At 42.5% G+C, this 18,496-nt stretch overlaps 1 protein-coding gene across 1 annotated transcript in view; it reads left to right on the top strand.

Moving 5' to 3' along the window:
- Positions 1-410: 410 nt before the first annotated feature.
- LOC123990738 (afadin-like) overlaps positions 411-18,496 on the top strand; it is a 128,253-nt gene continuing 110,167 nt past the window's right edge. Inside the window, exon 1 of the mRNA XM_046291559.1 lies at positions 411-770. Coding sequence (XP_046147515.1) covers positions 669-770 — 102 coding nt within the window. The 5' untranslated portion in view covers positions 411-668. The remainder of the gene's footprint in view (positions 771-18,496) is intronic.

Below are 18,496 nucleotides of genomic sequence, written 5' to 3'. Positions count from 1 at the left end.
TGGTCACACGATGATGGCATTGCCATGGTAGCCAGTGTGACATTCAACCATATTGTTCAACCTGCTGACTCAGATCTGTTTTGGGGACAAGGAGGGAGACAGGGTTCCCTTCAATGCTTGTTTACTTGATAAAACACATAGGCCAACTGTCATATTAGATTACATAGAATTAGATGACAATTTACACAAATACATAATTTTTCCTGAAAAGATTCAGTAGTCATTAAATTACAGTAAAATACAATGACCTGTCTGTGAAGTTACAAAGTTTCATTGACCATTCTCATGGTCACCCAAATGACAATTGAAATGTTTATATATTTATTGTATTGACTGGACACTGTACTGGAGTCGAACTAGTTAACGCAGGGAAAGGCACACATCACTGTTGTGCTCGTGCAGGGCAAATTGTAAGGGCGTGAGCGCGCGCTGAAATAGTCCCATTTGCTTCCCGGGGAGAGAGAACCGGGTGCGGTAAGCGAGAGAGGAGAACGCGGAAACAGCAGGAGCGGTCCGCAAGAGGTACAGCTACCGGTGACAGCGAAACACTCGAACGGTATAGAGCCCAGATACTGGGTGCATTTTTTTCGTGAAGTTATCGGATCAGAGGCTTTTTTTTATCGCTGTAAGGGGATTTTTCTTCAGTAGAGAGTCATTCGGGATTCAGAATGTCGGGGAGCAGGGAGGAGGAGCGGCGGAAACTAGCCGATATCATAAACCACTGGAACGCCAACCGGCTTGACCTGTTCGAGATCAGCCAACCCACCGAGGTGAGTCCGTGGACCTTCCCTGAGCACAGGCCGCACCCGTCGGGAGAGAGGCAATCATTCCTAAGTGGGAAGAAGACCAGAGGATACGCGTGCGGATTCTCTAGTCTGATAATGAATTATGAAACACTGTCAACCAAACACATTTGTTAACAAATACCTGTATAGTATTATTGAAATGGTCAAATGACCACAAAACTGTCTCAAACTCGAAAAACAAATGATCCACACCTTAATCGCAAATCAAACTAGCTACTGAGCTAACCAACCTGACAACCGGATCATTGGCGCCAGCTAACGTAATGTTTGAGAGCTAGCTAGAAAGACCGTTCGAGGCTGTTTTCTTGCTCACCACCAGCAGCACGCTCCGGTTTATAGCTGTGGCAAGTGCATGCAATGGCGGACGAGGTGAATACAGTAATTGATGCAATAGATTGTAAACTTGCAGTCACACTTGACTATTCGCTACCAAGCTAGCTAGCATCCAAACACACACAGATGCAATCCAACGTGGACGGTTACCTGGAAAATCACGACTCCAAATCTCGCTATTTACAGATAGACAAACAATTGTATTTCATTTCTTGTGCTGGTTAAAAAAAATAGCTACGTTCACATTGTAAACAAGTGAAGAACACATTAGCTAACAGTAGTAAGCTCATGTCGCTAGATTGTCTTTTGGTCATTTTGTATTTCAGCACCATGATTATGGATAGCAGCAAATTTAAACACCGGCTTCTTTAGTTAGCGAGCTTAGGTATCATTCTAACGTTATCGAGGGTGTTGAGTTGGGATGATGACTAGCCCAGTCAGTAATGAACTAAAGGAACATCACGTTACTCATTAAAGCCACGTTCTGTGTCACTCATCATGTAGCTATGTCACTAGGCCGTAAGGTAGCTAGTTGGTGTCAATAAGCATTACTTCTACTATATCAAATAAGTGTTTGCTAAGACGATGTTAAGTGTTTAACCTGTTTGCTGGGTGTCTCAATATAGCCAGATGGCTGGCTAGCTAGCTAGGCTATCGTTAAATGGTCTGACACTGACCATTTATGATGATGGTTGGTTAGCTAGTTATCGCTTTTCTAATTTATACTAGCTACTAAAATGAGTCGTGTTCTTGCGTCTCCTGTCGTGTTTATATGTATTCCATCCAACACGCACGTGGTTGTTGTTTTTGTCTGATGGGTTTCAGATCTAGCTAATATTTGTTTGTGTGTACAGTTTGCTACATGGGGTAAAGTGTTTTTTAGGCGCGCAGACAGCTGACCCCACCTCCTTGCTCCGAGTTGCAAGACAAGTCAAAGCATTGGGGGTGATGGGGGTCCCCTCTGATCCGATTAATTCGCTTTGGACAGAAGGACAGCCTCACTGTCAGCTAGGCCTAACTGTTGCTGCTGTGTTCCTGTAGTCCTGAGTCAGTATTCCCCTGCTCTTATTTAAATTGCTTAAAGATAATTTGCTTTTGTGATGGTTTGGTTAACATGTCTCACATGCAACACACACCCCCCTCCCCACTATAGTCATTGCTCTCCACACCCACAACCCTATGTCAATTTTGTATTTCCATTGCTCATGAACTTGCCAACAAAATGTTAGAGATTGTTGGATGTCATTAACATAATAACATTCTGCATCAAGCCAAGATGTTGACTGATTAATCGGAATCGCAGATTAATTAGGGCCGATTTCTAGTTTTCATAACAATTGCAAATAGGTATTTTTGGACACCAATTTGGCAAATATTTTTATTTTTTACACCTTTTATTTATAATTTTATATAACTAGGCAAGTCAGTTAAGAACACATTCTTATTTTCAATGATGGCCTAGGAACGGTGGGTTTCCCTTGTTCAGGGGCAGAATGACAGATAATAATATAATATATGCCATTTAGCAGACGCTTTTATCCAAAGCGACTTACAGTCATGTGTGCATACATTCTACGTATGGGTGGTCCCGGGGATCGAACCCACTACTTTTACCTTGTCAGCTCATGGATTCAATCTTGCAACCTTACAGTTAACTAGTCCAACGCTCTGATTACATTGCACTCCACGAGGAAACTGCCTGTTACACAAATGCAGTAAGAAGCCAGGGTAAGTTGCTAGCTAGCATTAAACTTATCTTATAAAAACAATCAATCATAATCACTAGTTAACTACACATGGTTGATGATATTACTAGTTTATCTAGCATGTCCTGCGTTGCATATAATCGATGCGGTGCATAGTCGCGAAAAAGGTCTATCTTGCTCCAATGTGTACCTAACCATAAACATCCATGCCTTTCTTAAAATAAATACACAAGTATATATTTTTAAACCTGCATATTTAGTTAATATTTCCTGCTAACCTGGCTCGTTACAAACTCTGAAGACTATTTCTTCCTAACCAAAGACAGCCAACATCGCCAAACGGGGGATGATTTAACAAAGGCGCATTTGCGAAAAAAGCACAATCGTTGCATGAATGTTCCTAACAATAAACATCAATGCCTTTCTTAAAATCAATACACAGAAGTACATATTTTTAAACCTGCATATTTTGCTAAAAGAAATCCAGGTTAGCAGGCTAAATTAACCAGGTGAAATTGTGTCACTTCTCTTGCGTTCATTGCACGCAGAGTCAGGGTTTATGCAACAGTTTGGGCCGCCTAATTTGCCAGAATTTTACGTAATTATCACATAACATTGAAGGTTGTGCAATGTAACAGGAATATTTAGACTTATGGATGCCACCCGTTAGATAAAATACAGCACAGTTCCGTATTTCACTGAAAGAATGAACGTTTTGTTTTCGAGATGATAGTTTCCAGATTCGACCGTATTAATAACCTAAGGCTCGTATTTCTGTGTGTTAATATGTTATAATTAAGTCTATGATTTGATAGAGCAGTTTGACTGAGCGGTGGTAGGCACCAGCAGGCTCGTAAGCATTCATTCAAACAGCACTAATAGCGTTTCAAACATCACTTGCTCTGAGACTTGGAGTGGTTGTTCCCCTTTTGTGGTGCGAGGGGTAACGCTGCTTCGAGTCTGGCTGTTGTCGATGTGTTCCTGGTTCGAGCCCAGGTAGGGGCGAGGAGAGGGACGGAAGCTATACTGTTACACTGGCAAAACTAAAGTGCCTATAAGAACATCCAATAGTCAAAGGTATATGCAATACAAATTGTATAGAGAGAAATTGTCCTATAATTCATATAATAACCTTAACCTAAAACTTCTTACCTTGGAATATTAAAGGAACCACCAGCTTTCATATGTTCTCATGTTCTGAGCAAGGAACTTAAACGTTAGCTTTTTTACATGGCACATATTGCACTTTTACTTTCTTCTCCAACACTTTGTTTTTGCATTATTTAAACCAAATTGAAACTTTCATTTTATTTGAGTGCTAAATAGATTTGATTGATGTATAATATGAAGTTAAAATAAGTGTTCATTCAGTATTGTTGTAATTGTCGTTATTACAAATATATATATATATATATTTTTAAATCGTCCAATTAATCGGTATCAGCGTTTTTTGGTCCTCCAATAATCGGTATCAGTGTTAAAAATAATAATAATCGGCCGACCTCTAATCAAGGCTTCTATGTCATTTTTAGCCCATGTGTGACAACTGCTCCTTAAGCCAAAAAGGTATACATTTCTTGCAAAGATGTTAATGACATGGTTTTATAGCATGACCCTATGGCTGGTTATTTTAAAGCAGGTGGGTCAGTGTATCTCTTTCCTCTATGTCCTGTGGAATTCACTTCCTTTTTTCCCTCTCCCCTTAATAGTCTTGATCAATGCTATAAGATATTCAACTAGTGGTAACTGCTGACCAAGTCTCTATCCTTTGGAGTAGGGCCAAAATACAGTACCAGCAGTCTTAAAGGCTTACATTTTAAAACCAACCAAACAGCATTTTCCTCACCAACTTCGTATTGATCCTCATTAGCTGCATGGCTTGGGAGAGGGTGGATGGAAACTTTTGACTGGCCCAAATCAAAGCCCCGTGGAGCTCTGCATCCTGTCAGAAGGTTGGGTCTGTTTGTCAGAAAACAGTTTTTCGTAATCCGGGTGTCCATTCCATCCATGTGGAAGCCAGTGATTTGATTGTTGGTGTCAGTGGAACGGTTCACCTTTTAGAACCTATCATATCCGCCCTCTGTGTGCAATGTGTGCCGACTGTGATCCTGGGGGAATGCTGCGTGTGTTGACTATGGGTTGGATGGGCCAGAAATTAAGCGCCCGTCTCTTTTGTGTGCTACTGCTACCAACCAAATTAAAGCACAGCTAGTTTTTGTTATATTTTGAATGGAAAGAGCACTGAGTTAGTGATCAGAGCAACATAATGTATATTCAAACGGAAAATCTGACCCTTTGATAGATAATGTTTATTCCCAGTTTGTTTTTAACCATGCTGTTGTTGTGTTCTGCCTTAAACAAGGACAACGTGAAATACCTTGTTCATTTATCTGCTTTCAACATCCACTAGCAAAAGACTGATGTCAGGTGGCCTTGAGAAGGGGGGTGTTATTTCTCCAGGTCATGTATAACATGAGAGGTTCTTGTCCTGCAGCCCTCTCTAGCATGTGACTTGTTGCCAGTGTTGGGTAGGTTACTTTCTAAATGTAATCCATTACTAGTTACCTATCAAATTGTAATCGGTAATGTAATTTTTGGATTACCCAAACTCAGTAACATAATCTGATTACATTCAGTTACTTTTAGGTTACTTCCCCCTTAACAGCCTCTTAACGATTGGACACCTTTTTTTCTCTCCCAAGTTTTGCCAAAAATGACATACCCAAATCTGACTGCCTGTAACTCAGGACCTGAAGCAAGGATATGCATATTCTTGATAGCATTTGAAAGGAAAAACTTTGAAGTTTGTGGAAATGTGAAATTAATGTAGGAGAAAATAACACATTAGATCCATCATCTTTGAAATTCAAGAGAGATTCACAGATCCCGTAGCGTTTGAGGCATTAGAAGAAGACAGAAATGTATGTTACCAATTGAACGGCATCTCTTGCAGGATAAATCCATGTTAAAGTTTACATAGCTGGCCATATATGGATGTTACATTTTACTTAATGGGCTGGTTATGTAGACTTCTTCATTCTAATGATCAATTAGCCTTTTAAAATGATAACCTTGGATAAGCTAACACAACGTGCCATTGGAACACAGGAGTAATGATTTGTGATAATGGGCCTCTGTACGCCTATGTAGATATTCCATTACAAAGTCGAAAAATGGATGTAGGAGCTAGAGAGACTTAAAGGAGCATACAAAAGTGTGTGAGTTTGAGCATGTGTCCTTTAGTATTAATTAAATTGAGCAATAAATGCCTCACTTTTATTCCATAGGCTGGGATCTGCGTTATGCAGCTGTTGCAAGAGTGCATTTTTTACTGGCTGTTCACTGGTTTCAAAAACAATGATTGATAGGCAGCTTAGACTTCTTGAATTTAACAATTATTTGGTTCAAATACACATTTTAGATTTGTGAACAGCCATCCAAAGCCCCATATACTACCCACCATTGCGACCTGTACGCTCTCTTTGGCTGGCCCTCGCTTCATACTCGTCGCCAAACCCACTGGCTCCATGTCATCTACAAGACCCTGCTAGGTAAAGTCCCCCCTTATCTCAGCTCGCTGGTCACCATAGCATCTCCCACCTGTAGCACACGCTCCAGCAGGTATATCTCTCTAGTCACCCCCAAAACCAATTCTTTCTTTGGCCGCCTCTCCTTCCAGTTCTCTGCTGCCAATGACTGGAACGAACTACAAAAATCTCTGAAACTGGAAACACTTATCTCCCTCACTAGCTTTAAGCACCAACTGTCAGAGCATTTTACAGATTACTGCACCTGTACATAGCCCACCTATAATTTATCCCAAACAACTACCTCTTTCCCAACTGTATTTAATTAATTAATTTTGCTCCTCTGCACCCCATTATTTTTATTTCTATTTCTACTTCTGCACATTCTTCCATTGCAAAACTACCTTTCCAGTGTTTTACTTGCTATATTGTATTTACTTTGCCACCATGGCCTTTTTTGCCTTTACCTCCCTTCTCACCTAATTTGCTCACATTGTATATAGACTTGTTTATACTGTATTATTGACTGTATGTTTGTTTTACTCCATGTGTAACTCTGTGTCGTTGTATCTGTCGAACTGCTTTGCTTTATCTTGGCCAGGTCGCAATTGTAAATGAGAACTTGTTCTCAACTTGCCTACCTGGTTAAATAAAGGTGAAAAAAAATAAATCCACAATCCGTAAGGCGCAAATAGAAAAATGACAGAGCAGCAGTGTGATTCACATCAATGTGCAATGTAGATATCAATAATAAGTGATATCCGTATCACCACTGTTATCCTTACCTCAAAGCGTTTAATCAAGTTGGATAATCTTTTGATGCTGAAGGCAGTCTCACCATTGGAAAACATGGCTTGGGCTGTAGCCTACAAAAGCATGTTCTACAAAAGCCTGTACTTGCTCTTTTCCCACGATCCATCAACCACATTTGGTGTGTCATCATAGTAGTCTGATTTATGGTCAGACTTGAACAAATGTAAACTTGTGCCTTTTTTCAATGCTGATTTGAATGTCATTGAGAACACAATTTTTCCCCCGCATAAACATAGTTTCTGAATTTAAAAGTAATCATCAATTTAAGCATCTGGGCTTTCAATAGTATCTGTAATCTGATTACAATATTTTTGCTGCTAACATAACGTATTAGTTAGTTTTCTTTGTAATCCCTTACATGTAATCCGTTACATCCGTTACTCCCCACCCTGCTTGTTGCTGGCTCACTATCGCCATGGCGGCATCATACTAGTGATGAGCACAGCGCCGGACATTTTTCTTTGTGCCTTCTTGGCAAAGTGGACAAAATCGATACCAACAGAACATTATACATTAATCTCTGTGCCAATTCACCACAAGCTGTTATATTAACTCATACATTGGAGGTTGTGTGAAGGATTGTGGTTTCATAGAAAGCCCCATGAAATGTGTTGTTTTGAAGAGTGTATTGGATATACAGTGCAATCAGAATCTATTCAGACACCTGTACTTTTCCACACACACACTACCCCATAATGACAAAGCAAAAACAGGTTTTTAGATTTTTTTTTGTTGCATATATATATACACACACACACACACTACTGAAGTTTTACATTTGCACTCCTTGGTTGTGTGCTTAGGATCGTTGCCCTGTTGGAAGTTGAACCTTTGCCCCAGTCTGAGGTCCTGAGCGCTCTAGAAGTGGTTTTCATCAGGGATCTTTCTCTGTATTTTGCTCCGTTCATCTTTCCCTCAATCCTGACTTGTCTCCCAGTCCCTGCCGCTGAAAAACATCCCCACAGCATGATGCTGCCACCACCATGCTTCACCGTATGGATGGTATTGGCAAGGTTATGAGCGGTGCCTGGTTTCCTTCAGACGTGACGGTTGGTATTCAGGCCAAGAGTTCAATCTTAGTTTCATCAGACCAGAGAATCTTGTTTAGGTGCCTTTTGGGAAAACTCCAAGCGGACTGTCATGTGCCTTTTTTACTGAGGAGTGGCTTTTGTCTGGCCACTCTACCATCAAGGCCTGATTGGTGGAGGGCTGTAGAGATGGTTGTCTTTCTGGAAGGTTCTCCCATCTCCACATAGGATCTCTGTCAGAGTGACCATTGGGTTGTTGGTCACCTTCCTGACCAAGGCCCTTCTCCCCCGATTTCTCAGTTTGGCTGAGCGGCCAGCTCTAAGAAGAGTCTTGGTGGTTCCACATTTCTTCCATTTAAGAATGATGGAGGCCTCTGTGTTCTTGGATCTTAAATGCTGCAGAAATGTTAAAAAAATTCTCAAAACCTGTTTCTGATTTGTCATTATGGGGAAGTGTGTATAGATTGAGGATTTTTTTTATTTAATCAATTTTCGAATAAGGCTATAACGTAATAACATTTGGAAAAATTCAAGAGGTCTGAATACCTTCTGAGTGCACTGAACATTAATGCCCTGACAGAGATGGTCGCCTCGCTTTGCGTTCTTAAGAAACTATGCAGTATTTAGATTTTTTAAAATGTATTATTTCTTACATTGTTAGCCCAGGAAATCTCAAGTGTTATTACGTACAGCAGGGAAGAACTATTGGATAGAAGAGCAACGTCAACTTACCAACATTACGACCAGGAATACGACTTTCCCGACATGAATCCTCTGTTTGGACCACCACCCAGGACAATGGATCGGATCCAAGTAGGCGTCCCAAAACAGCAGCTCCACAGAAGGGTCAGACGGAGTGGTCTTCTGGTCAGGCTCCGGAGACGGGCACATCGCTCCCGAGTATACTACTCGCCAATGTCCAGTCTCTTGACAACAAGGTAGATGGAATTTGAGCAAGGATTGCCTTCCAGAGAGACATCAGAGATGGTGACATTCTCTGTTTCACGGAAACATGGCTCACTCGGGATACGTTATCAGAGTCGGTACAGCCACCCGGATTCTTCATGCATCGCGCCGACAGAAACAAACATCTCTCTGGTAAGAAGGGGGGGGGGGGGGGTGGTATGCATTATACCCAGACTACACCGCTCGTGTCGCAAAATAAATGTAGATATCTATGTTATTCAATTATTGCACCCACACTGCCTGCAAGCATCAACAAGCGTCTGCGTTGCCAAGGGCTAAAATAGAAGTCATTCCTATTTCTGACGCAGATCGCGCTGCAAGTCCTGCCTCTCCCATCTCCCAATTGATTTATAGAAGCAGGTACTCACTTGCCATCTCCTCATTGGTTATACCCACGTGGGTGATTGAAAGATGAACTTTGTTGCCGTTCACTGTGGTAATACTATGGAAGTTTAGATGCCAATCACCATATAAGTTCAAAGATGTGAAAACCTGGGAGGAGAGATGACTAGAAACGATTCGGTTGAACATTTTATATGTGGATTAATTGTCGGAGTACCTTGTGCATTTCAGGTAAAATAACAACTCAATGTTTATATCCCAGGACAAATTAGCTAGCAACAGCAAGCTAGCTAAATGGGACAAATTAGCTATTAGGTGCAAGCTAGCTAGCTAAATTGCCATACATGTTTAATGCTTTTCAACCTGTCCCCAAATGAATGTAATTGGTTCAGAATTTGTTTTGATATTTTAACCTGCCTGTCGTGATCGCGTTTGGTGTGGGGGGACAAAAGACATTTATGCACGATGGCGCACATGCACAGCCATTTTGGGTTCTGTGTCATGATTAACAAGTTGTGGTGTGATCATAACATACAGGAACCCTAGTCCTTTTGTTCACCTGACCTAGAGTTCCTTACAATCAAATGCCGACCGCATTATCTACCAAGATAATTCTCTTCGATTATAATCACAGCCATGTATATCCCTCCCCAAGCAAACACCTCGATGGCCCTGAAAGAACTTCATTGGACTCTATATAAACTGTAAACCACATATGTTGAGGCTGCATTTATTGTAGCTGGGGATTTTAACAAAGCTAATTTGAAATTTAGGGAGCCTTGCTTTATCAGGGTATCAAATGCGCAACCCGGGCTGGCAGTAATTCTAGATAATTGCTACTCTAACTTCTGCAACGCATACAAAGCCCTCCCTCGCCCTCCTTTCGGAAAATCTGACTCCGACACCATTTTGTTGCTCCCAGCCTATAGACGGAAACGCTGATTCGGTGAACGAGTTTATTAGCAAGTGCATCGGTGATGTTGTAACCACAGACTTAAACCTTCCCCAATCAGAAACCGTGGATTGATTGCAGCATTCGCAAAACTGAGAGTGCGAACCACTGCTTTTAATCATGGCAAGACGACTGGAAACATGACCTAATACAAACAGTGTAGCTATTCCCTCCACAAGGCAATCAAACAAGCAAAGCGTCAGTATAGAGACAAAGTAGAGTTGCAATTCAACGGCTCAGACACGAGACGTATGTGGCAGGTTCTACAGTCAATCACAAATTACAAAAAGAAAACCAGCCCCGTCGCAGACACGGACGTCTGCGGCATCTCCTTCACCAACATGAGTAAAACATTTAAACGTGTTAACCCTCACAAGGCTGCCGGCCCAGACGGCATCCCTAGCCGTGTCCTCTGAGTATGCGCAGACCAGCTGGCTGGTGTGTTTACTGACATATTCAATCAATCCCTATCCGAGGCTGCTGTTCCCACATGCTTCAAGAGGACCACCATTGTTCCTGTTCCCAAGGAATCTAAGGTAACTGAGCTAAACGACTATCACTCACTTCTGTCATCATGAACTGCTTTGAGAGACGAGTCAAGGATCATATCACCTCCACCCTAGATGACACCCTAGACCCACTCCAATTTGCGTACCGCCCCAATAGGTCCACAGATGATGCAATCACACTGCCCTAACCTATCTGGACAAGAGGAATACCGATGTAAGAATTCTGTTAATCAATTACAGCTCAGCATTTAACACTGTAGTACCCTCCATACTCAACATTAAGCTCAAGACCCTGTCCACATCGACGGGACATTAGTGGAGAAGGTGGAAAGTTTAAGTTCCTAGGCGTACACATCACGGACAAACTAAAATGGTCAACCCACACAGACAGTGTGGTGAAGAAGGTGCAGCAGTGCCTCTTCAACCTCAGGAGGCTGAAGATATTTTTGTCACCAAAAACACTCAAGCTTTTACAGATGCACAATCGAGAGTATCCTGTCGGGCTTGTATCACAGCCTGGTACGGCAACTGCTCCACCCATAACCGTAAGGCTCTCCAGAGGTTAGTGAGGTCTGCACAACGTATCACCGGGGGCAAACTACCTGCTCTCCAGGACACCTACACCACCCGATGTCACAGGAAGGCCAAAAAGGTAATCAAGGACAACAACCACCTGAGCCACTGCCTGTTCACCCCGCTATCATCAAGAAGGTGAGGTCATTACAGGTGCATCAAAGCTGGGACCGAGAGACTGAAAAACAGCTTCTATCTCAAGGCCATCAGACTGTTAAACAGCCATCACTAACATTGAGTGGCTGCTGCCAACATACTGACTCAAATCTCTAGGCACTTTAATAATAAAAAATTGGATGTAATAAATGTATCACTAGTCACTTTAAACAATTCCACTTCATATAATGTTTACATATCCTCCATTACTCATCTCATATGTATATACTGTACTCTATACCATCTACTGCATCTTGTTTACATATCCTCCATTACTCATCTCGTATGTATATACTGTACTCTATACCATCTACTGCATCTTGTCTATGCTGCACAACCATCATTCATCTATATATTAATATGTACATATTCTTATTCATTCCTTTACACGTGTGTATGTATAAGGTAGTTGTTGTGAAATTGTTAGATTACTTGTTAGATATTACTGCACGGTCGGAACTAGAAGCACAAGCATATCGCCACACTTGCATTAACATCTGCTAACCATGTGTATGTGACCAATAAAATGTGGTTTGATGTAGTTTTGAGGTAAAGAACCTATCACCATAAATACACGAGCAGAATATCAACCAATGGTGCCTGTCTTGCTTCATCAAGTCTTAAGATTTAAATTGATCAAAGCCATTGTTTGATTTGTCACACTGATTGTCTTTACACTTTCATTTCCTGTTTACCATCTCCATGGAGATTTTCCCCTGCATTGAAATACACTGAACAAAAATATAAATGCAGCATGCAACAATTTAAATGATTTTATTAACCTATTTTTAACTAGGCAAGTCCTATTACTGAGTTACAGTTCATATAAGGAAATCGGTCAATTAAAATAAACAAATTAGGCCCTAATCTATGAATTTCATATGACTGGGAATACAGTTAGGCATCTGTTGGTCACAGATGCATAAAAATAAATAGGTGCGTAGATCAGAAAACCAGTCCGTATCAACATTCTGTTGTGACAAAACTGCACATTTTAGTGGTCTTATTGTCCCCAGCACAATGTTGACCTGTGTAATGATCATGCTGTTTAATCAGCTTCTTGATATGCCACACCCACACCTGTCAGGTGGCTGGATTATCTTGACAAAGGAGAAATGTTCATAATCAGGAATGTAACAAATTTGTGCAGAAATTGAGAGAAATAAGCTTTTTGTGCGTATGGAACATTTCTGGGATCTCTTATTTCAGCTCATGAAACATGGAACCAACACTTGTAGCGTTTAAAAAAATATATATTTTTGTTCAGGAAATGTACACACACACTGAAGCATCCTTGTGTGTGTGCGCTCGCTGTGTACTGTAGTTTTACTTTACACAGAATAGACACATTTACCCACAGGTCCAACAGCTGTAATTTGTGAGTTTATAATCCAGAGTGGTTATGTGGGAACCTGGGAGTGGGCTGTCTGGGATTAGTACATTCTGACTGTGTATTTGGATCAGTCATTCCCTCTGTGACTGTTTGTTTGCGGCTCATACTGGGGCGGCAGGTAGCCTAGTGGTTAGAGTGTTGTACTAATAACCGAAAGGTTGCAGGATCGAATCCCCCAGCTGACAAGGTAAAAATCTGTCGTTCTGCCCCTGAACAAGGTAGTTAACCCACTGTTCCAAGGCCGTCATTGAAAATGCCTAGTTAAATAAAGGTAAAATAAATAAATAAAATACTGGCCAACACTTGGCTACTCTTCAATGGGCCAAATTATTACCTGCTTAAAGTTTGAGACATTCATTGTAAAATATGATTTCTGCTTCTGGTGTTGTACAGTTCACAAGATGACTCGCCTAGTATTGGCTGAACTATTGGAGGGCACCGCATTTGACTTGAAGGGGATGCTGAGAGTTGGGCTGGCTCTCTTCATATATCCTACTGAGCGTGTGTCTACCTGTGTCTCCTCCTCTCTTCTCTTAATAAATCTGTACATCCCGCTCTCCTCCGTCTCCTCTACTGGGAGATAAAGCTGTAAATGAGTTCTATGTCACTGCTCAAGGCTGGCTGCCTGTGTGTGACTGTATTTAGCTGAGAAAGCTCTGTTAGCATAATGGCTCTCAGTTCATTAGGAAGTGGCCCAAAGATCACAAACACAACTTCTCTTACTGGCTTCAAATGGAATTATGGCCCTTATCTCATGGCCAGACTGGCTATTACACTTCCTGGTCTGTCTAATCTATGCCTGATGCTGTATTATGTTGAGTGATCCAAAGCAGAACACATTTCCATTAACAAATGTTGCACTTTGGCTAATTGGTCACATGATATGGTAAGTACGGTGACTTTATTTTTCCTATGCCGTTACCACAGGTGCTTTCATGTGAATGCGTCTCTGCCTCTCCCTGATCCTGTTATTCTGATGTGGATCTCACACACACACACACACACACACACATCTTAAACAGAGTAGCAGCAGCATAAATGATCATACATCCTGTTGCCTAGTCACCTTATCCCTTTACATATCTACCTCCATCACCCGTGTCCCTGCACATTGTAAATAGGGTATTGGAACTGATCCTGTATATAGCTTCTTTCTTTCCTGTTCTTATTTTTATTTCTTGTTTTTGTTCTTTTTTTCTCTGTACTGCATTGTTGGGTTTAGAGTTTGTAAGAAAGGCATTTCACTGTACTTGTGCACGTGACATATGAAACTTGAATAAATGCATTGCACTTAGTAGAAAATCAACTAAATGTATTGAACTTATTGGGAAGTTCATGAATTTACCCATGTTAATCATAAGACATGAATAAAATGCATCAGTGAATATTTTTTCCGTAACGTTTCTGAAACGCCACAGGAATTCCCGTCTCTGTGCGTTGTGTAGCCGTTAGCAATAATGCTAATTATAACGGTCTGCTGGTAATAATAATAATAATAATATATGCCATTTAGCAGACGCTTTTATCCAAAGCGACTTACAGTCATGTGTGCATACATTCTACGTATGGGTGGTGTAGATGGAAAGGCTTCCCCAAAAACCTTCTCAATGAAATGCTAACTACAAAGTAGCCTACCTGACAGAAGGCTGTTATGATTATTTGCATCAATCCATTGGCCATTTTTTTGCAAACCTTGCAATCGCATGAGCGTTAGAGAAACACCACTAACCCAACATCTCTGGCTGGTGCCTGGTGCACATTGCATTAAACGGTAACACCCCAAATTCAAAATGGCTTAGATTAGAAGTGGTCTCCTGATTGTTCAACAAAAATGTTATTTTCTATTCCCTGGCCTTGGCTTGTCAGACCCCATTCAACCTCGGAGGCCTGACAGTCTCTCCAGTCAGCCCTTGCCCCCTCCTTATGCCCCCTCCTTACTGGTCCACACAACACACCCAGTCCTCTGCTTGGCTGTTCCTTCTGTCATTCAGAGCCAGACACTCTGTCACTCAGTGTGACCTCACAGGATCAGACTGGCATTGTGGGCTGATGACTTGTCTGTCACCCTCTCAGCTCCCATGTTGCCTATATGACAAACCAATAGAGATCACACAACCCGGTATTATATTCCACTCCTTATTCTGACTGGAGGAAATTTGATATTTGCAGGCCCAATGTCTGATATTGGGCTTATTGTTACAGGACTTTCCTCATGTGGAAAACCCCATTGTGTTGAGTCTGCTTAGCCAGAGGAAATTCAAACCTCTCTCAGCCACCCTTTGTGCTTTAGTTTCTGGAAATGTCTCCTTCCATTTGCAAAAAAAAAATGTAACAAATGTTTTTGTCAAATAGTTTGGTCGTCCTTCACATTACGGAATGGTGTCTTTTAAAAATGTAGTAGTCTTGTCAGTGGGCGGGGTGGTGTGTGGAATGTCTCTGGGTTTGTGCTGAGAGGGCTGTGACTGAGTGTCACGCATGTTTATGAACAACAAGTCTCAAGAGGCTTGACTGGTATGGAAGTTGGCTTAGCTCTAGAATGATGCTGGCCTGAACGTGTAGTCTGAATTGAAACCTGAGATGGTAAGACTCGTGCCTCGCCTACTTCCTTTATGGTGTCTGGTGATTGTTGCGTATTTGAGTGAACATCGCATACAAATCCCTTATACAGGATTCCCCTTTAAGACCTTTGGAGAATAATGTAACTATTAGAACAATGTTTAATCTTCAGGGCTAGATCTAATACTCCAGTCCAGATGACTACTGTTTTATGGGGACAGTTGGCAGCCCTCCCATTTAGTTTGAGTGATGGCCACATTTGGGACCAGCCTAAAGTTTGAAAGCACATCTAAATCTCTAGAACTGTGAAAGGTAAAGACTTATTAAACCTCAATTTTCTCTTATGATGAGGAACAGAATGCAGTAGGAGAGAGAGAGATTAGAGACGGCAGGACATCCTCTTCTCATTTTCGACCTGCTGAGAGAGCACCTCCTGGCAGATCCAGTCTAATGGACCTACAGCTGGCTTCCTGATGTCCAATTGGAGTTTGCTCATTAAACTAGAGTTGAATGGCCCTTGTGCATACAGTACTATGTAGCCTATACATTGGCCTTGTTGTGCTTGTGTACCAGAGAACCATTTCCTCTCTGTATGACAACCAATGAGTCAATGTTCTCATGGTGGTGTGCGGTCTTTGTCCTTATCCTCTTTCCTGAATAGATTTTCTCTTGAACAATGTTCTATTGCATGTCAGGTTGTTTCACTTACCGGCATGTTGTAGTCCTAATGTATTTCAGAACCCCGCTTTGTGTATGACATATCTCTTTTGTAAGCCTGATGGTACCGTTTGTCCTGCTCAAACTCCTTGATTCTGCTTTCGGCAGTGCTGGCGACTCATCTTTGACCCTGTGAGATCAAGTCAGCCCCCCTCAAATGCCTCTACTCAAGTTAATGAATGCTGCTGCGTGGCATCATATCCCAGTAGATGGAACGGTGAAGGCCCTAATCCAGGCACTTGTCCTCTTCTGTCTGGACTACTGCAACTCGCTGTTGGCTGGGCTCCCCGCTTGTGCGTTCAAACCCCTGCAACATATCCAGAATGCTGCAGCCGGTCTGGTGTTCAACCTTCCCAGGTTCTCATGTCACCCTGCTCCTCAACACACTCCACTGGCTTCCAGTCGAAGCTCGCATCCACTAAAAGATCATGGTGCTTGCCTACAGAGCAGCAAGAGGAACTGTCCCTCCCTACCTTCAGGCTATGCTCAAACCCTACACCCCAACCTTGGCCCTCCTAAGGGCAGCTCCTGCTCAGCCCAGTCCAAGCTCTTCTTTGTCCTAGCACTCCAATGGTGAAACTAGCTTCTCCCTGAAAACAGCAGAGTCCCTGCCCCTTCCCCCCCACACACACCTTTTTGTAAACTAACACTCGCGCTTGACACTCTTCCCATTTACCAGCTCTGATTTTAACTGATCGCTACTTTGAGGAAAAATGTACTTAATATGACTGGTTGTCTCACCCAGCCATCTTGAGTTGAATGCCCTACTGTAAGTCACTCTGGACAAGAGTGTCTACTAAATGACTAAAATGTAATAACAAATGTAGAGATTCGTATAAATAATGTTTGGCCAGCCCAGGGTAGTGAGCATCTTTACTGTTGTATGTAGGAAATACCTGAGAATGGCCCCCGGCCCTACAAGCCTAGGCCTAATCTCTTTACACAGGAAAGGCACCGTTCTGTCACACTGTTGGAGGGGGGGTTGGGGTGTGCTGAGTCGGCCCTCTGTTTGGTTTGAGCAGGAAAGATAAGCGTAGCCATCCGGTGGGAGGGGGGTTGTGGTGGGTCAGAGAGGGGAATAGGGGGGGGGCGTTTGTGGGTGGACAGGGAGCTAGGTTGGAGATAATGCAGGAATGAGAGCCCCTCTCTCCCCTGTAGTCCCCGGGGGACCAGACCAGCCCTCCCTCCCTGCTCAGATGACTGGGTATTGGTCAGCTCCTCTGTGGCTGATAAATGCCTGTTACATCACAGGCCGGGGTTGAGGGGGAGTCGTGGTTGAATGATCGGGTAGGAGCAAGCACTGTAGGATCCTTTAGACAAGTCAGGTTTGTCTTGTAAAAGTTAGGTGAGCCCCTTAAAGTACAGTATGTATGTGTGTAATATATGATTGACAAGGATAGTATGGACGCAATAACTCAAAGGCTTATGTCCTTTTCAGTAGAATTGGCCGGTTGGTATTTGTATTCTTTGCGTGTGTGTGTGTGTGTGTGTGTGTGGGTGTGGGGAATACTGTGCCTGAGGCAGCCTTGTCTGAAATGCCAAGAGTTAGACTGGGAACATCTGCTGCTTCTCATATGGGTCTCCTTTTTATTTGTGTTTTAATTCCAGGACTGAACCTGACCCCACCTTGATGTGTGGTGGGGCTGAGGGAGGCCTTTTAGAGTCTCCTTCCGCAGCTCTTTCACTTTGGCTCACCTACCCAACCCACACCCATGTTGACCTGGGGCAGTAGAACACCGCCGGCGGGGCCTGTCCACACAAATAATATTGTTGCCAAGCAGACAATGGCTGTCTGAAAGATGACCGCTGTGACCGAGGCTTCCCTAAACACAGCTCCACACTCACATGTTTGTTAATCTTAACTGTCAGAAAAATCCCTTCAAGCGAGTTGGTTTCTCCTTTGTACTCATGTTTTTCTTTTTCCGTTGGTTGACTTGCTGGGTTCATTCTAAACAGTGGAACTGGAACGTCCTAGCTAGCAGTAGTCTGGTGCTGGGCTGTACATGGTGTTGATGGCGTTGAGTGACCGAGTGCTCTGACTCAGGTTGGGCCCAGATGTGTGGTCTAGCTGATGTGGGTATGAGGACCCTGTGTGGGAACAGTGTTGTGTAAGGATGTG

The sequence above is a fragment of the Oncorhynchus gorbuscha genome, linkage group LG12 (assembly GCF_021184085.1).
Source record: "Oncorhynchus gorbuscha isolate QuinsamMale2020 ecotype Even-year linkage group LG12, OgorEven_v1.0, whole genome shotgun sequence".
Taxonomy (NCBI): domain Eukaryota; kingdom Metazoa; phylum Chordata; class Actinopteri; order Salmoniformes; family Salmonidae; genus Oncorhynchus; species Oncorhynchus gorbuscha.
Note: the sequence above shows the minus strand (reverse complement) of the source record. Positions and strands in the feature narration are given on the sequence as shown.